Source organism: Lepisosteus platostomus, chromosome 3, assembly GCF_059453375.1.
Source record: "Lepisosteus platostomus isolate fLepPlt1 chromosome 3, fLepPlt1.hap1, whole genome shotgun sequence".
Taxonomy (NCBI): Eukaryota; Metazoa; Chordata; class Actinopteri; order Semionotiformes; family Lepisosteidae; genus Lepisosteus; species Lepisosteus platostomus.
The window spans coordinates 37,949,169-37,964,920 of NC_142613.1; the positions used below are offsets into that span (position 1 = coordinate 37,949,169).

Sequence of the window (15,752 nt, forward strand, 5' to 3'; positions counted from 1 at the left end):
GGGAGGTGGGCAGAAAGGGAGGGGCTGACAGCGGCTCCTCTGCAGCCCCAAAGGCTGTGCCTCCTACCGAGGGCTTTGAATAGCCCGACAGAACAGCTGCTTTTTCTAAATGTGAAATTCAGTATTTTTTTTCTTGCAGGCATTAGATTAAGAAAACCATACAAATTCTGAGCTACCTGCCCATTCATGTACCCAGTACAAAAAAAAGTACAAGACGTATGGATAAATTAAACAACACTTTTATAATTGAATGGAAAACTTTATTACAGTCTTTTGATTCTTAGTAAACCTTCCATTGTAGAACACCTAAGCAATATATGCCATTTCATTTTGAATGTTGTATACACATATATAACTTAAGAACATTTAAAATTCATGTTATTGATTCCCTTTTTTCCTGGAAAAAGAAGACAGCTAGACTTTTTTCCATAAAGTGGCTGCAACGAAATGTCGCCGCTAGTACTCTGAAGACACATTTCAAATGAAGGAACTGTAAATGTAAATAAAGACTGAATAAATAAATAAAAGTGATTTCTTTGTATATCACAAGTGAGGAGTTTAAGTTTGGGAAACTACAGCACATTAATTAGACCGCACTTAAATTAGTCATACAAAAGCAGACACATTATTATTCATTTGTTGAGCAAATTCCCCTGTTCACTTTAAGATCTCTTCAGAAATTTTGCATGTTACCTTACAGGTTTATTTTTTAATAAATAATTTTGAAAAGATTACTTTAATTAAATACAGTTTTAACTTTTCTCTTCTATTTTTACCATTTGACAGTGGTTTCGGGTGACTAGTTCCAAGGTAAACAATCAGATACAATAATCTATCTCATCTAAGAAACATGATGAAGCAACTCTCTCAACTTGTATTTCACGGTGTTTTAACCATGAACCTCTAACTACTGTCAACTAAAATTTTAAAAGAAAGCAGACCAATGAAATACTAGCAAATTAAAATAAAGGTCTTTCTGTTGCTGAAGATCTTACTTTTCGAGAAGTATCATTGGAATACTCTGGAATCCAACATTAAACATGTCTGTATTTTAATATGGAAAGACCCTGAGCAATGCTTACAACTGAAGACACTGGGCCCCTTCTTAAGCGCAGAGCATTTTAAGTCTAGGAATTCAACACCTGTCAGTATTAACTATAAGTAAAGCCCTAAAGGCCTCCAACAACCTACCATGGCTGCTGGTTACCGGATTTGTGAGTACAGTGGTATATTATTGTTGTTTTTGTAGTGTCAGTTAATTTGACAAAACCACACTTAAATATGTATGAAATCCCCACAAACCACTTCAGCAACATCACTAAGCATAACAAAGAACAAATGATTAAGAATTTTTTTTTTTAAGCTGGTGAAATTTTATAACAGTAGGTTACAAAACCTAAGTCATGAAAAAACAAATCAATATGAATGTGGGGCTTTGAAAAGTAACTGTTGCTTTTCCAAGATCTGCTCTGATCAAAGCTTCTAGGTATTGGAAAAATGAAATATTCTCTCAGGGTTCAAATATTTTTTAAAAATGCACTAGTAAATCAAACTTCAAGCATATTTTCAAAGGTCATGGCCATGATTTGTTACATTTTAGCAGATTCTTGGGGAAAAAAACACTCTAAATGAAGCACACTCCCACACTGCGTTTTGAAAAATGGACAAGATACTCTCAGTATTCCAGTTTCCTAAACTAAATGTTAAACATCAGAGATTACCATACATCTATCACAAAAGGAGGTAAAATGAAGTCATTACACAGGCAATCTGCCATGAGAAAAAAAAAAAACATCACCAATGAGTGTTACTTATTAATTCCAGTCCCAAAAGAAACATTTACTGTATTTCAGCCCATTTATAAAAGGAAGTCTAGCTGCCCCACAATTCCATTTTTAATTAAGGACTTCTGCAAATTATACCAAGCAGCTTTTTATATTTTTGCATGTTAAAAGATCCTGATCAGTTGTCCAACGATTGTTAAAACAATATCTGATAAAAATGTTTGTGAAAACAAAGAGACTTAATTGCTTGTACAGGATAATTTTAGTCTGTGAAATCCCAGATATTTATTAAGAAGGAACACAGCAATTGATGGCGATATATTGAGTTTTATTGTTAGAAAGTCTTGGATTCAGGTTAACATAAACTTTCAGATGAAGGTTGTGAACTTATTGAGAGAGCAGGCACATTGGCTTCAGAGTTTGGAATTGAACAGTCAACAGAATTGCACTTAACTTTCAAAGTTCTGTTAAAATAGATTTTTTCAGGTGAGACTGCAGGTGTCTTGCTTTTACACTGAGGACTGTTTAGATCTTTCTTCACCTTCTCATGGGTAATGAAAGTAGTTTCTGACTGTTCAAGACCACCAGACATCTTTTCATTGGGATCATTTTTCTCCAACTCCCAGCTTTCTGTGTTTTGACCACTGATTTTGTCTCTATCTGGGCTTCCTGTGTCATTGCCCTGCACTTTCCAGTTTTGTGTTTCACCACACCGAGAAGGTGCGGCTCCACTTTGTGTCTTAGTGGAATCTACAATTCTGTCAATTACGGGGTTGGTGCTGTCAGAAAGAGTTCTTAGGGCGTCCTCTGCACACCTAGAGCTCTGAGTTTCTGAAGCCTGATGTTCACAGGGTTGCTGGTGGAGCTGGTGGACTGAATGTACACAGTAGTTTCTCAGGTGATAGCTATGAGATGCATGTCTCTTTGCTCTCCCTTGTGAACAAGAGTGGTAGTGAGGGTGGGCATGATGAACATAATGCACGTGACATTCCATAGAAGCATGCATTTTATCGACGGGAGACATTGGACTTTGAACTTTTAATGAATTAGCAGCAGAAGAAATGCACTGGGCACAAAAGGCATCTCCAATTTGTGAATGAGAATGAGGGCTCCATTGCATGCCTACACATTGGTGTGGGTCTCTTATATTACAGTTTGTATTATGTGTAGTATAATGGCATACATGGGCCTGGTCTAAAGGAGTCTTAGGTCCCTTCTCAGGAGCTCCACTTTTTTCAGCCTCTGCTTTGTTACTGGGTATGTGCATACAATTATGAGGTGGTCTTCCATTGTGTAGTCTGGAGCTCATTTTTGATTCTTCAGATGGTGCCTTCTCAACGGTCCCACTGCTGGACGCTAAAGGCTCTAGTTCATAGTGCTCATGTTCAACCTCAGTATTTCTGGCATCCAGCTGATACTTACTCATTTGGCACAACTTACTTTGACTTCTGGTGGCAGGAGCTGCTGAAGTTCTTTTGGAAAATGCTTGGCACTGTAACTTTTTGGGCAGGGGAATCTGACCACAGGTACCTTGCGGTCCCAAACATCTGCACATACACTGGAAGAAAAAAGTGGCAAAAGCCCAGCTGATGCACATGATGAGCATCATGAAGGTCCCCAGCTGAGTGTAGGCCAGGACGGTGGATGGCATCATCATTGCACCAGCAACAAATGTTGTCAGAGCAGCCATGGCAATAGCAGATCCCATCCGACTCAAGGAGAAAACCACCTTGCCCTCTCTGTCTGGCTCTGGTGCGAGGCGATAAGCCACCCCATAATGGACAGCAAAATCCACTGACAGGCCTACAGCAACAGAAATGGTCACCGACTCCAATACATTGAGCTCCCATCCAAGAAGCACTAACGAACCTACTGTGACAAATATTGTTCCAGCAATAGATAAAATGGCATAAAGACTTATTATAATGTTCCATGTTGTAAGCAGCATTACACTGAAAGCAACTGCCACAGACAGTCCCATAGCAATTAGAGTGCCATCTGATAAACTGTCCTGCAAGTCATAGAACTCCAGGTTGCTCACAAACCACCCAGAGCTCAGGCCTTCAGGGGCAGTCTGGAGTTCCTCCTTGATCCAGCTGTCTACCTCCCGGTAGAACTGATGCATCTTTTCATAAGCCAGTGTGAAAAGATAAGTGCTCTGAAACTCCAGTACAACACCCCTGATTGTATCATTGATATCAAACCTGGGTCCCGGAGTCTTGCTATCTAAATGATACCCAGTACTTCTTTCAAGTTCCATGATTGCTCTCTTTATACAAAGCTCAAAGACTTCCTGCTTGTAGGGGAATGTGGACTGGCTGCAGCATGGGTACACTGTTGCCTCATCGCAGTCTTGATTGTCCATCCACTGCTTAAACGTCTCAATGAAACAGCTTGTGAAATCCTGCTCGTCTGTTTGGTAAAAGAAGCTCTGGTTTCGCAGCTTTTGGCAGAAATTTAAAATCCAAACCTGCGATGCTGGGCTGGCAATATTAAAGTGGCTATCCAGTGTTAGTTTTCCTTTGTTTTTGGGATTAAGTGGATCTCCATTGTCTTCTGGAATGATCCCCCAGATAATTGTAATGGGCATGTGGAGTTCTTCTCCATGGTGGACTCTTTCAAACATGAAGAGCTTCTTGTATTCAGCGTCATAACGTTCAAAAGGATGGGAAGACCTAAAGACCTGGAACTCGGACAGCTCAAGAGAAGGCAACTTCATTTTGGGGTTTACACAAACAACGTAAGCCCCACCTACTGTGATGGCAAGGAACCAAAACAGCCAAATGTAGCGGAACTTGATTACAATACAAGGGAGAACTTTCTCAAAGAATATCCTTGAGGCTTCAGACACTGTGAAGAGGAACTTATTAATCTTTTGGCAAAGCAAAGTCCAAAAGCTTTTGGTGTTGTACACCCTCTGCTGGGGAGTCTTGTAGCATGTAAAAATGTTGAGCAGGTATCGTTCATGCAAAACAACAACTGCTGGCAACCAGGTTACCATTAAAATATAATTGACTAGTATAGCAGTGCCGGCATACACACCAAAGCACCGGATTGCTGTTATGTTACTGACATAATTAGCATAGAAGGCAGCTGCTGTGGTGAAACTAGTAACAAACATAGAGAGGGCAGCATGCTGCAAGGTAATCCCCACTGTCTCTGACAACTCAGAGTTGGGCTTGTCAAATTTAGTATAGTTCCAAACATCACACAGGACAAAGGCATCATCTGCTCCAATGCCAACAAGGATGATAAGTGCCGTGAGGTTCATAAAGGGGAAAAATTCAAAGCTAAACACTATGCGATATAGGAAGTAAGAGACGATCAAGGAGCTTATGATTGCAAACATAGTCATCAAGGTGATAAAGACTGACTTAGTGTACACACACATGACCAAAAGGACAATCACAATTGCAATGGCAGGATACACAGTATCCGTTAAAAGGTAATCTTGGAACAAATTATGCTTGATTCCAAACTCGATCCCAGTTATGGTTGTGATGCCATCAGAACAGTTCCAGTTTTCAAAATTGTCAAGGTAAATGTTCATCATGGTTTCTCCCTTTTCAGTTGGGGAAAACAACATGCTATATTTTAAAGCTGGCATAACGTAATCTGTAGTTTTTGGACTCAGAAAGTCCTTATCCACTAGAAAGTGAAGAATCTGATAAACTGCATTGTATTTTGTGCACTTCCGAGGCACATTAGAACACTTCAATTGGTCTTTTCTTCGAGCTGTCATATCCCAGCAGTCTGGTCCCAGTGTGCCATTGTAGTAGTATTTGGAACAAGAGCGGAGTATTTTTAGGGTATGAGAAACATCACGGTCTGTAATTTTCTGACATGAGGATCTGTTGTTTAAGATGGCAATATAGTTGCCCAGAGTCCAGCTTGGGCAGCATGAGGCATGAGAGGTGCGCTGGCACAAATCCCAGTACTGTGGATGTGATCGAACCTGTGTTAGAAAGCAGAACAAGAGTTAAGAACTACTATATTGCAACAAGAAAAAGGGAACAGCAAGTTTTTCCACACCTGTGGGAATCCTTTTGCTTTTTGAAATATTTCTGGGGAGGATTGTAGTACTTTTTGATGCAGTAAGGCCAAAACTTAAACTACCAAAAAGGTATGGGTCAGCCAAGATGGAGAACTAATTTAACGAGGCACACTTTATCCTTAATTATTTATGTCTCGGTTTCCGTATCAGATATAGCTCCAGTCTCTGGGTGGAGACCTGGTCTTTTGGGAAGACCAGATCTCTCTGTGGATGAGGGTGGAGTTTGATAAGATATTGCTGATTTCTGGAGCTGTGGCTGCTATAAGCTTTTTGAATGCCAGAGAAGGAACAAGATTTTGTGAAAGTGACACTTAAAGGGAGTTTTAGAGTTGTTAGTATAATGTAAATATTTGGGTCAAAGACACATGTAAATAAAGCACCTTAGCACATTTTTGAAACTCCTCATTTATATAGTCCTACTTTCTGAGCATGGGTGCACACCTACAGTAAGTAATACAAAAAAACTACTATTATAATCTGCAGATGCTCCTGAAGGAGGTGTGTATGTTCATGAAAAAAAAACTGCTCATTTTAGAAGAATCAAATCCCAGTCTTCAGGGGATCGGGGATCTTGTGCTTTTCTTGATCGGTAAGTGGGCATTTAACACCTTCATTTTCAGACATTTCATTCATGTGCAATTCAGTGGATAATTAGTTAATTCTACAAAAACCCAGGAGCTCTTAAATAAAAAGAGTTATAAATGAGAAAAGACCATTTGGTCCTTTTTGCCTATTGAAGTCATTTGTACTGATGGCTTTGTACAACAAGATGGCTAGGTAACTTGTTCTTGGGAGCTTGTTCAACCTTCTGTGATTCTCATGTCCTTATTTATGAAAGTCTTATGTCCTTATTGATCCTTTATGAAGACCATATTTTTAAATACATAGACTATTCATGAGGTCTTAATAGTAGAATTCTGACAACCAATAATTTAAATGTTGTGCTTTTCAATATCTATCCTAACATTTCAATGGCCTTTTTTATTGATCACATACCTTGTCTATAATACGCAAATGATATGTCAACAGATTCCCAAGTCTTTTTCATTCATAGCCTCTCAGTGTTTCCCATTTTGTAGCTATAGTTTATGTTTCTGCTACCCTCATATAATACTCTTGCCTTAACATTTTTTCAAAGCATTTAATCAGTCTTGAAATTTATCTGAAACTCCTACCATGTTTGCCAGTTCTCCTTTGCAAAGTACAGTACACCAGAGTTTAGAGATCATTAAACAATTTGAAAAGTACTCGTCCTAGCACAGATCCCTGTGGTAATCTGCTAATTACCTCATTGACCCTTTATCTGTACTTTATGAATATCTTTTTGAAAATGTAATGTGAAAATTGGTTGGTGCTTGTTTGAGGAACTCCACAAAGCTAGTTAAGCAAGACCTAACTTTTCTAAATTCATGTTGATTATCACCTAGGATTATATGTTAATATAGTTGATCCTCTAGTTTAATTCCAATTATTGGTTCAACTCTCTTATATGTAACATAAATCAGACATTCTAGTTCAAAATTACACAGGTTGGTTTTGTCACCCTTTTTATGGATGGGCAATATATTAGCAATCCTCCATTGCATGGGTACTATCCCCATCTCAATTGATTGTTGGAAGAGTAGTTTCAGTGTGTGATGTGTTGTACTGTATCTCGTTTCATTAAGTACAAATAGTGGAATACCATCAGAGATTTGTTAAACCTAAGTGCTTCTGGTACACAAAATACTGTACTTCTTCTATGTTACTAATATTAATATATAATGTGTTCCTTCTGCCGCCCCAGGCATTATTTTGCTTTCTTTCTTCGTAAACACCTGCACTAAACTGTCACTTATATATCCACATTTACGTACTGCAATACTACTTTCCCTTTCACTGTCTAGATCACTGATATTCACTCCTGGTCCTGGAGGGCCACAGTCCACCAAGTTCTACATTAACTTAAATTCCTCAATGAATACAGACCAGGGTGAAATGAAAACGAGAAAACATAGTGAACTTCCAGGATGGGGACTGAATATCGGTGTTTACCATTATAATCCCGGATACATTGCACCTCAGCCATTACTATTTGTGCTGTTATAATAGTGAAAGAGTCTTTTATTATTTGCTTTTTAAGAACAATTATGTTTTCCCTACATTTTGGGAATCTATGTTGGAGTCCATTGCACAGGAATTTTAATATTTTAAAGAGGAGACCTTGAAAAACATTGAAATAATTGATTCCAGGATAACACACAGCATTCCAACCATTAAAGTGAACACAATCCAGAGAAATTATTGAACACTATCATATCTAAGAAGTCAGAGAGAGAAGACTTTAAACAAAACATTTAAAGAGGTTAACTTACTCGTGCATTATCTAGATTGCACATTGATTTAATTGCTTGAATGCTCCACAAATTCTTTCCTTCAGCAGACGTGAAGACCAGTCTGGAGTACTGATCACCTGTTGGACACAAGCACAATATTTTAAGTTGTCTCTTACTGTGCATTTGTTGAAGAAGTAAAATCCTAAAGCCACTATATAAATACTAGGAAAAATTCAACGGAAACCACACAATACTGTCAACAGATCATGCATCACACATTCATGCAAATGTTGCAGGAGAGTACAAGAGATCTGCAAATCTTACAGCGAGGAGTCAATGAAAGTCAACACTTTAAAAGCATTTAAATATGCCTTGGAATGCCACTATAACAAACTATCTAACCAATCATCTTCTTACTGCAATCATAAGAAAGTGACACACAGTATAGTGTATGAATCTGGTGTCGAAAAGTACTACTTTTTAATATAAAATCTCTGAAATGAGGCACTATCAATTGTCTCACAATTGCAACAAGCTCTGCATGACTTCTACTCATTTTTTTCATTACAACCTTCTCTATTGGGAGGTTAAATACAGAGAAATATAACCTACACAATAAATTCCATCCTCATAAGTTACCTTGTTTTCAAGAAATATAACCTACACAATAAATTCCATCCTCATAAGTTACCTTGTTTTCAAGTGCTATTTTTGTATGCAGAAAAGCAGAATACAAAGTATTATATCCATTACAGTGCATAATATTAGAGTTATTTTAGTGTGCAGTTTTATAATATGATAATCTAATGTATGATCAGCAAATCTGGCATTCTGATTTACCTACCAGGTACATCACAGAAGAAGCTGTCCTTGCTGAAATCCCATTCTGCTTGTCTTTTATCTCTTTCATAATGATCATCTGACCACCTGTCTTCTTGATGACTACAAGTATGAAAAAGCCAACTTCAAGTTATTCAGAGACAGGGGAAAAAGCCATTATATTAAATTTTGACAGTATACATGAATATATTCAATTAGATTTATATTTTCCTTATCATGAGAAACATGTTAACTGTTCTGTATTAATGAAGATAAAAATGGATGGGAAAATAGATAACAATTGATAATCGACACCCCAAAACAAGAATAAAATAGAGACTGGTGTGAAAAAGTATTACCCATTGTTCTACTGTTTTATTTACAGTTTTTCCTTCTTCACACACAAAAAAACAAAGATATGTTAATTACCTAATAAAAACATTTTGTTTAGGCTAACAAATCCTGACAGATCTGTATTTTATTATAAAAAATGTAGCTATCCAGCTTGATGACTACAAACCTAGGACAACAAGTCAATTAGATTTGATTCAGACGTGAATCATTAGTGACTATAACACTTTATACACTGCTTTTAAAATATGAACCGCTTTACACAATACGAGTTAAGAATTGCTAAATCACAAGCTGGGTTTCCTCTCACTTAAAATAAGTTCTATTAATAGCCATCAAAGCTGTCATAATAGTAGAAATACATATAATGCCTTCAGAAAGTATTCAACCACCTTTTTGTTAAATTGTACACTCAAAGAGGAATACAGTACATATACAGCATATGGAATTTTGTCTACAAATATTCATCTATAAGAGCATGGAACAATGGAACAAAAGTTATGGAAATGTTTAATATCTAATATAAAATAAAATTTTAAAATGTTGAATTGACAAGTATTCATCCCCTTTGCTATGACACTCTGAGCCAAGAGTCTGGCTGTGGTCACTTCTATTGGCCAACAGGATTTCAACAGAAATACACCTGTCAATCCCTCGGTTTACCAGTGCAACTCCAAACTCTAGCATGAAGACCAAAGAACTGTCTGTAGAACCCAAAATAGAATTTTGAGAGGGCACAAATGTGGCGAGGTGTATAAAAAACATATCTAGGGTGTTGAAAGTTTCCAGGAACACTTCTATGTGCAGCATTAGGAAATTGAAAGAATAAAGAAGCACCTTACCTCTTCCTAAAGCAGGTAATCCACCAAAATTGAGCATCTGGGCAAGTAGGATCTTGGTCAGAGATGTGACAAAGAACACAATGACCACCCTGACAGACCTACAGAGCTCCACGGCTGAGATCAGACAACCTGTCCAAAGATTATAATCTCTGCACCACCACACAGATTCAGACTCCATAGGAAACTGGCTAGATGGAAGCTATCAGCAAGTCTGGAGTTTGCAAAAAAGCAATCACTGAGGTAAAAGATTCTCTAATTTAAGTAATTCTAAATGTGGTCTGATGAAACACAAATTGAATTTTTTTGGCCTTTGAAACTGAAATAACTATACCTGGAGCAAACTGAACAAAGCTCATCACCTGTGTAACTTCATTAAGCATGTGGTAGAAGAATCATCTTAAGTTGATGCTTTTCAGTGACAGGGACCGGGGCTCTAGTCAGGATAGAGGGAAAAATGAATGAAGCCAAATACAGGCAAATCACTGAGGGGAACCTGCTTCAGACAGCAAAAGACATAACCCTGGGGCAGAGATTCAAATTCCAACAGGACAAAACAACAACACTGCAGTGGTTACAGAACAAGAAGACAAGTGTCCTTGAGTGGCCCAGCCAAAGTCCTGTCTTGAATCCCATTAAGAATCTGTGCAAGGCCAAAGAAACCATCATACTGTACTTGACAGAGCTTGAGCAAGTCTGCAAGGAAGAAAGGGAGAACATCCCCAAATCCAGATGTACAAAGCTTATACAGAGATACCCAAGAAGACTATTTCTTTGCTCCAAAAAGTATTTGCTCCAAAAATGAGGTCCTACAAAGTTTTGACTCTGGGGATGAATACTTCAGTAAGCAAGATATTTTCATTTTTAATATTTCATTATTTTAAAAATATTTCTGCCACTTTAACTTGTTACGTACAAGTTGTGTGAGTCAAGGGGAAAATTTCTCAACCAACCAGTAAAAATTCCAGTCATAACAAAAATATATGTATCTGTGGGGGTGGGTGGGTGAATACTTTATAAATGTACTGTATATTAATCAAAATCATAAATGTACTGTATATAAATCATAATGGTAAACACCATACCCATGGCAAACTTTATGGAAAAGGTTAAGGATGTAAATATGTGTATTATGTCACACTTCATAGGAACAGTTCAACCACACAAAGTCAACATCTAGTACGCACACAAATTACCTTTTTGCTTGCTCATCTGCGTACTTGAAAGGATAGTTTGCAAGAGTTGCTTTGTACCCTGTGTTTTTCACCATGTTGTTCCATGTAACTAACCGCTGACCAATTTCCGTCCCCCTTGGTTCAAAACCCTGCAGTTAAGAAATTAAGACAGGAACAGAATGTTTAATGTCACTTTCTAAACAAAACAACCAAAATAAAATATTTTTTAAAAACTTTACTAGCTTATCTATTCATTTAAATGTGGGCTCATGATTTAAACAATTTAAGAAAAGCGTCTTTTTGTTTTGTAGATGTATTCATGTTGCCCTGTGAACATATCTATAGTTAGATGCATAAACAAAGATTAAGGTACTAATGGAGATGTACAGTAGGGGTATACCCACACATCACAATGTGAAATCTTTAAATCCAAGTATTGAGCATCTCAAAATACTATAAAAACATGTTCATTTGAAGACCTTTCTTTCAAATCCTCAGTTAGTAGTGATTTTTGACATCTTCCACTTTCACAGCCCAATCCTATATTCCAAGAGGTCAGCAGCTCTGCCACAAAGACAGATCCCTTTCCTGTTTTTCAATTGTGAACAGCTGCTGTTCCCACGGGGCAGCCACTTTGCTGCAGAGCTTTAACAGCAGGAGGGATAACAGAAACAGAAACTAAATGATGCAAAGATGATCTTAAGAAAAAAAGACACATATTCAGTGTGTACATGTTTCTTGCCATTGAAGGTTCTCAATATTTAATATGACGTGACAATTTATAGCATGAACCACAAGAGAATCCTCTCCAAAATCTGTAGTAAAGGGCTGATAACTCTTGAGATGTTGCAAAACATTTGTATAAATTACTATTAAATTACTGAAATCATTCTGCTTGGCACTTTTATTGCTTTCAATTCAATTGCCTCACTACTTCTTGTCTTTATATTAACAGGAATCCAATCAAACCTCTCCATAAATTCCAGATTCCTATTTTTTACTCCAGATTGTTGTTTTTTTATTCAATGATGATTGATTTGCTGTTCATGATCTTTAATTACAGATCACAACTAAAGATAACATCAAAATGGAAATTATTTTATGAAATCTTATCTATGAAATTTTCTGTGCTGCTTTTGGTTTACATACAAGACATTGATTGTGGATTACAACTCACCAACAAGGGATCTGAGAAGTCTGGCAGGTCTGGCACTAAAATCCCCACAAGTGCACAAACCACGATAAGCACGGTACACACTCCCAGCACAACAACAGGCCAGTCAGCTATCAGTGCTGCATAACTACAAAGACCAAGAATGAACAACATTAGAATATGAAGATCAAAACCCCTTACGGAGACCTGAATTCTCCTTGCAGGAAAATATCATAACAAATGCTTAAATACAAAGACTGCTGATTTACCCCAGGGAAAATCACTGTTATATGTGCAGGTCATTTTAACTGATTTTCAAATGTAAAAACACAAGAAAACAATACACAGAAAACATTCATTGAAAAGTCGCTCTTTTCAATGAAAACATTTGTGATGAGAAATTAAAACATCCAGATTTTCTGTTTTCAAACCAGGGAAGGCTTTGGTTGATGTTGAATATCATACTTAAGTGAACTCAGGCAGGGGTTTATGTTACTGCAGAAAAATTATAAAAGAAAAAAAAATTCTGGGATAAAACACGGCAAAGATTGGATGCATTTGTGAGGAAAACCGACACTTACAAAACCCAGATGCTTTATCCAGACCAAAATGAAATGCCAGTGGTTTCACAAATATGAAATTTGAACTTTGTACGTACTGGCCTCTGGCCTTCTTTATAAGTCATTTGTAACTTACACAGTACACAAAAGTTGCAAGTTTTTTATTATACATGAGTTCTTTATTGCATCTTTTCTCATGCAAGTAAACAGACAAAGGATTATTAGATTTTGGCAGCACACTATGTTATCCATAGTGATCATATCTGGAAATCTGGTCACCTTACTCCTTCTAGGCAAAGCAATACTTAGAAATTTAAATGTATTTTGTGTAGGCTTAGTCATCAGTAATGTTTTAATGTATTCGTTAGTCTAACTGTAGAATACCTTTGATAAGATTCTATATTTAAATCTTATGGTTATTGTAATTAAATCTAATGCTTGGCTCCTGTAAGCTCATTTAACCACACAAACCAAATCTTAGTAATGATGAAGAAAGACTAAGTGAGAATGATAACAAATCTTCATATTAGACAGGATCTTAATGGGATATTATTTATAACTTCTTAAATTAAATGAACTTAACAGATCCTAAAAACATGCCAAAATGTGTAATATCAATAAAAATACAGCCTGCAGCTCCCTTATTTATTTCATAATCCAGGAAAACCTTTCACAGCCAATTGTTGTGAAGCAGGCTATGCCTTTTCTGTGGGAAAAGAGTAAAACTAGTGAACTACAGTGCAATTTCTTTGGTTCTAAAATGGGCTTTGATATAACCCATTTGGTATATAGAAAAACAGTTTAAGTTCTGCAAGACGTCAATGGAAAACGATTCACCATCTGAGAGAAAGCATTCTAAGCTTTAAATCTAAATATGCATTTAGACAAAAAAAGTTTGCTTTCATATAAAGCAGGTGAATTTCTGGGATGATAAACTTCGAATTGGTGTTTTATTTTAACTTTACGGTATATTTGGTCAGATCCATTATAATGAAGTCATAATCAATGTTTTAACATACGTGTTATGAATCCTGTGATTTTTAGGTGACCAAATAAATGATAAAACTGTGTGTATTGTAATTACAAATAGATGCTTAGGGAAGTATGCAGAGACTTTATATTATTTTAATACAGTGGATATAAAAAGTCTAAACACCCTTATAGAAATTGCAGGTTTTTGTGATGTAAAGCCAGAAATCAAGATAAACCATTTGTCCTAATAATTATCTGTTTTCCTCTTGAATTTTGTTGGCTGCAAGGTCACATTAAAGATGGAAAAATGTCTGACATAATTTATCTTGATTTCTGGCTTTACATCACAAAAACCTGCAATTTCAATAAGGGTCTGTAGACGTTTTATATCCACTGTATACAGTATATACTGTATAAAAATTGCTTCTCATGAACAAATTACTTCAGTTGATTTAATATTATAAGTACAAGTACTGGTAACTGATGTATCATGTTAATTGCATTTTCTAATAGATTTTTAGGGTGAATTGAAAAGAGTAAAATGCAAAATTCAAAGAGGTATAATGCACACTGAACAAGACGACACCTCAGTAAATTGCTGCATCTTTTCCTAGTATGTGAAGAGATCCAAGGTGACCAAACCCCTCCCACCCAGAATCCAGATGGGGCTGCCCTTCCCCTGAGTAATATGTATCCTTGGATACACCTTGCTAACCCATGCTAAACAAAGTATAAATAAAATACCTGAACAAAAAACATGGCGTGGACTTTCGTTTTCAAACCCAGAACTGAAATTAGCTTTATTGCGAGTGTGCAGCTTTCATAAAAAGGCATCTTTTTAAAGGAGAAAACAAAACAATGCTGATTGATTTTCACTGCGTACAGAGTACTGGAACATTCCATAGATTTTAAAACTAATCGCCAGGTCCTTCCGATCATTCAAATCTATCTGGAAGCATGTCACAGCAAATACATTTCACGTGGAGGAGAAGGGCTTTGAGTTAAATGAATACTTTCATGTCGGCTCTCCTCAAGGTAGTGCTGTGACTCATTAGCGAGGAATGAGTGTTCTACTGAGTTCCGATAAACTGTCTGAGAAAAGTATCTGTTCAAATAAAAAAAAAATACAGATTTTGGCAGGACTTACCTTTTAGGGAATCGGAAAGGTCTTGCAGGGCTGGAAAACAAAGAAAGAAAATCGGGTTTAGATTTAAAAACATCCAAGGCAAACTTGAATTAAAAACAGATTTGCCTCTGCTTCTCTGCAAAAACATATGGCTGTCTCCAAATGAAAGGAGAGCCATATGCTATTTGCAGATTACGTAGAGTGCGTGTAAAATAATTTGCTATGCCAGCTAACAAGCAAATGCTTCACTCCCAGTTTTAAGCGAACATTAAATACATATAATTCAAGGGGTTCTGCGAGTCCCATACAGATTAGTATTTTTCAGGGGACCAAAAGAAACAGCACACTAAATCTCTGATGGATTAATACTTTCAAATAAACTTTTCCTTTGATATTATGACATAGGTAGAGAAATCTGAAGAAATTCTAATGAGGTGACAAAATAACAGCTGTGTAACTAGAGTTATACTTTAATCAGAAAATGTCTATTGTCATGATTGACTTGGCTGGACACTGCATTTTCTGACAAGTCAACCAGTCATACCGGATGATAATGTGATTTTTAAGTGAAAATAACTCATATGAAGGCATCTTTGGAGTTTAA

At 36.7% G+C, this 15,752-nt stretch overlaps 1 protein-coding gene across 8 annotated transcripts in view; it reads right to left on the reverse strand.

Annotated features, from left to right (window-relative positions):
* Positions 1-238: 238 nt before the first annotated feature.
* disp1 (dispatched homolog 1 (Drosophila)) overlaps positions 239-15,752 on the reverse strand; it is a 123,011-nt gene continuing 107,497 nt past the window's right edge. For all 8 annotated transcript variants that reach the window (XM_088625544.1, XM_088625541.1, XM_088625543.1 and 5 more), the window contains 6 exons: positions 15,170-15,199; positions 12,515-12,638; positions 11,359-11,486; positions 8,998-9,095; positions 8,193-8,290; positions 239-5,739 (listed from right to left, as the gene is read on the reverse strand). In XM_088625544.1, coding sequence (XP_088481670.1) covers positions 2,140-5,739; positions 8,193-8,290; positions 8,998-9,095; positions 11,359-11,486; positions 12,515-12,638; positions 15,170-15,199 — 4,078 coding nt within the window. In that variant the 3' untranslated portion in view covers positions 239-2,139. The remainder of the gene's footprint in view (positions 5,740-8,192; positions 8,291-8,997; positions 9,096-11,358; positions 11,487-12,514; positions 12,639-15,169; positions 15,200-15,752) is intronic.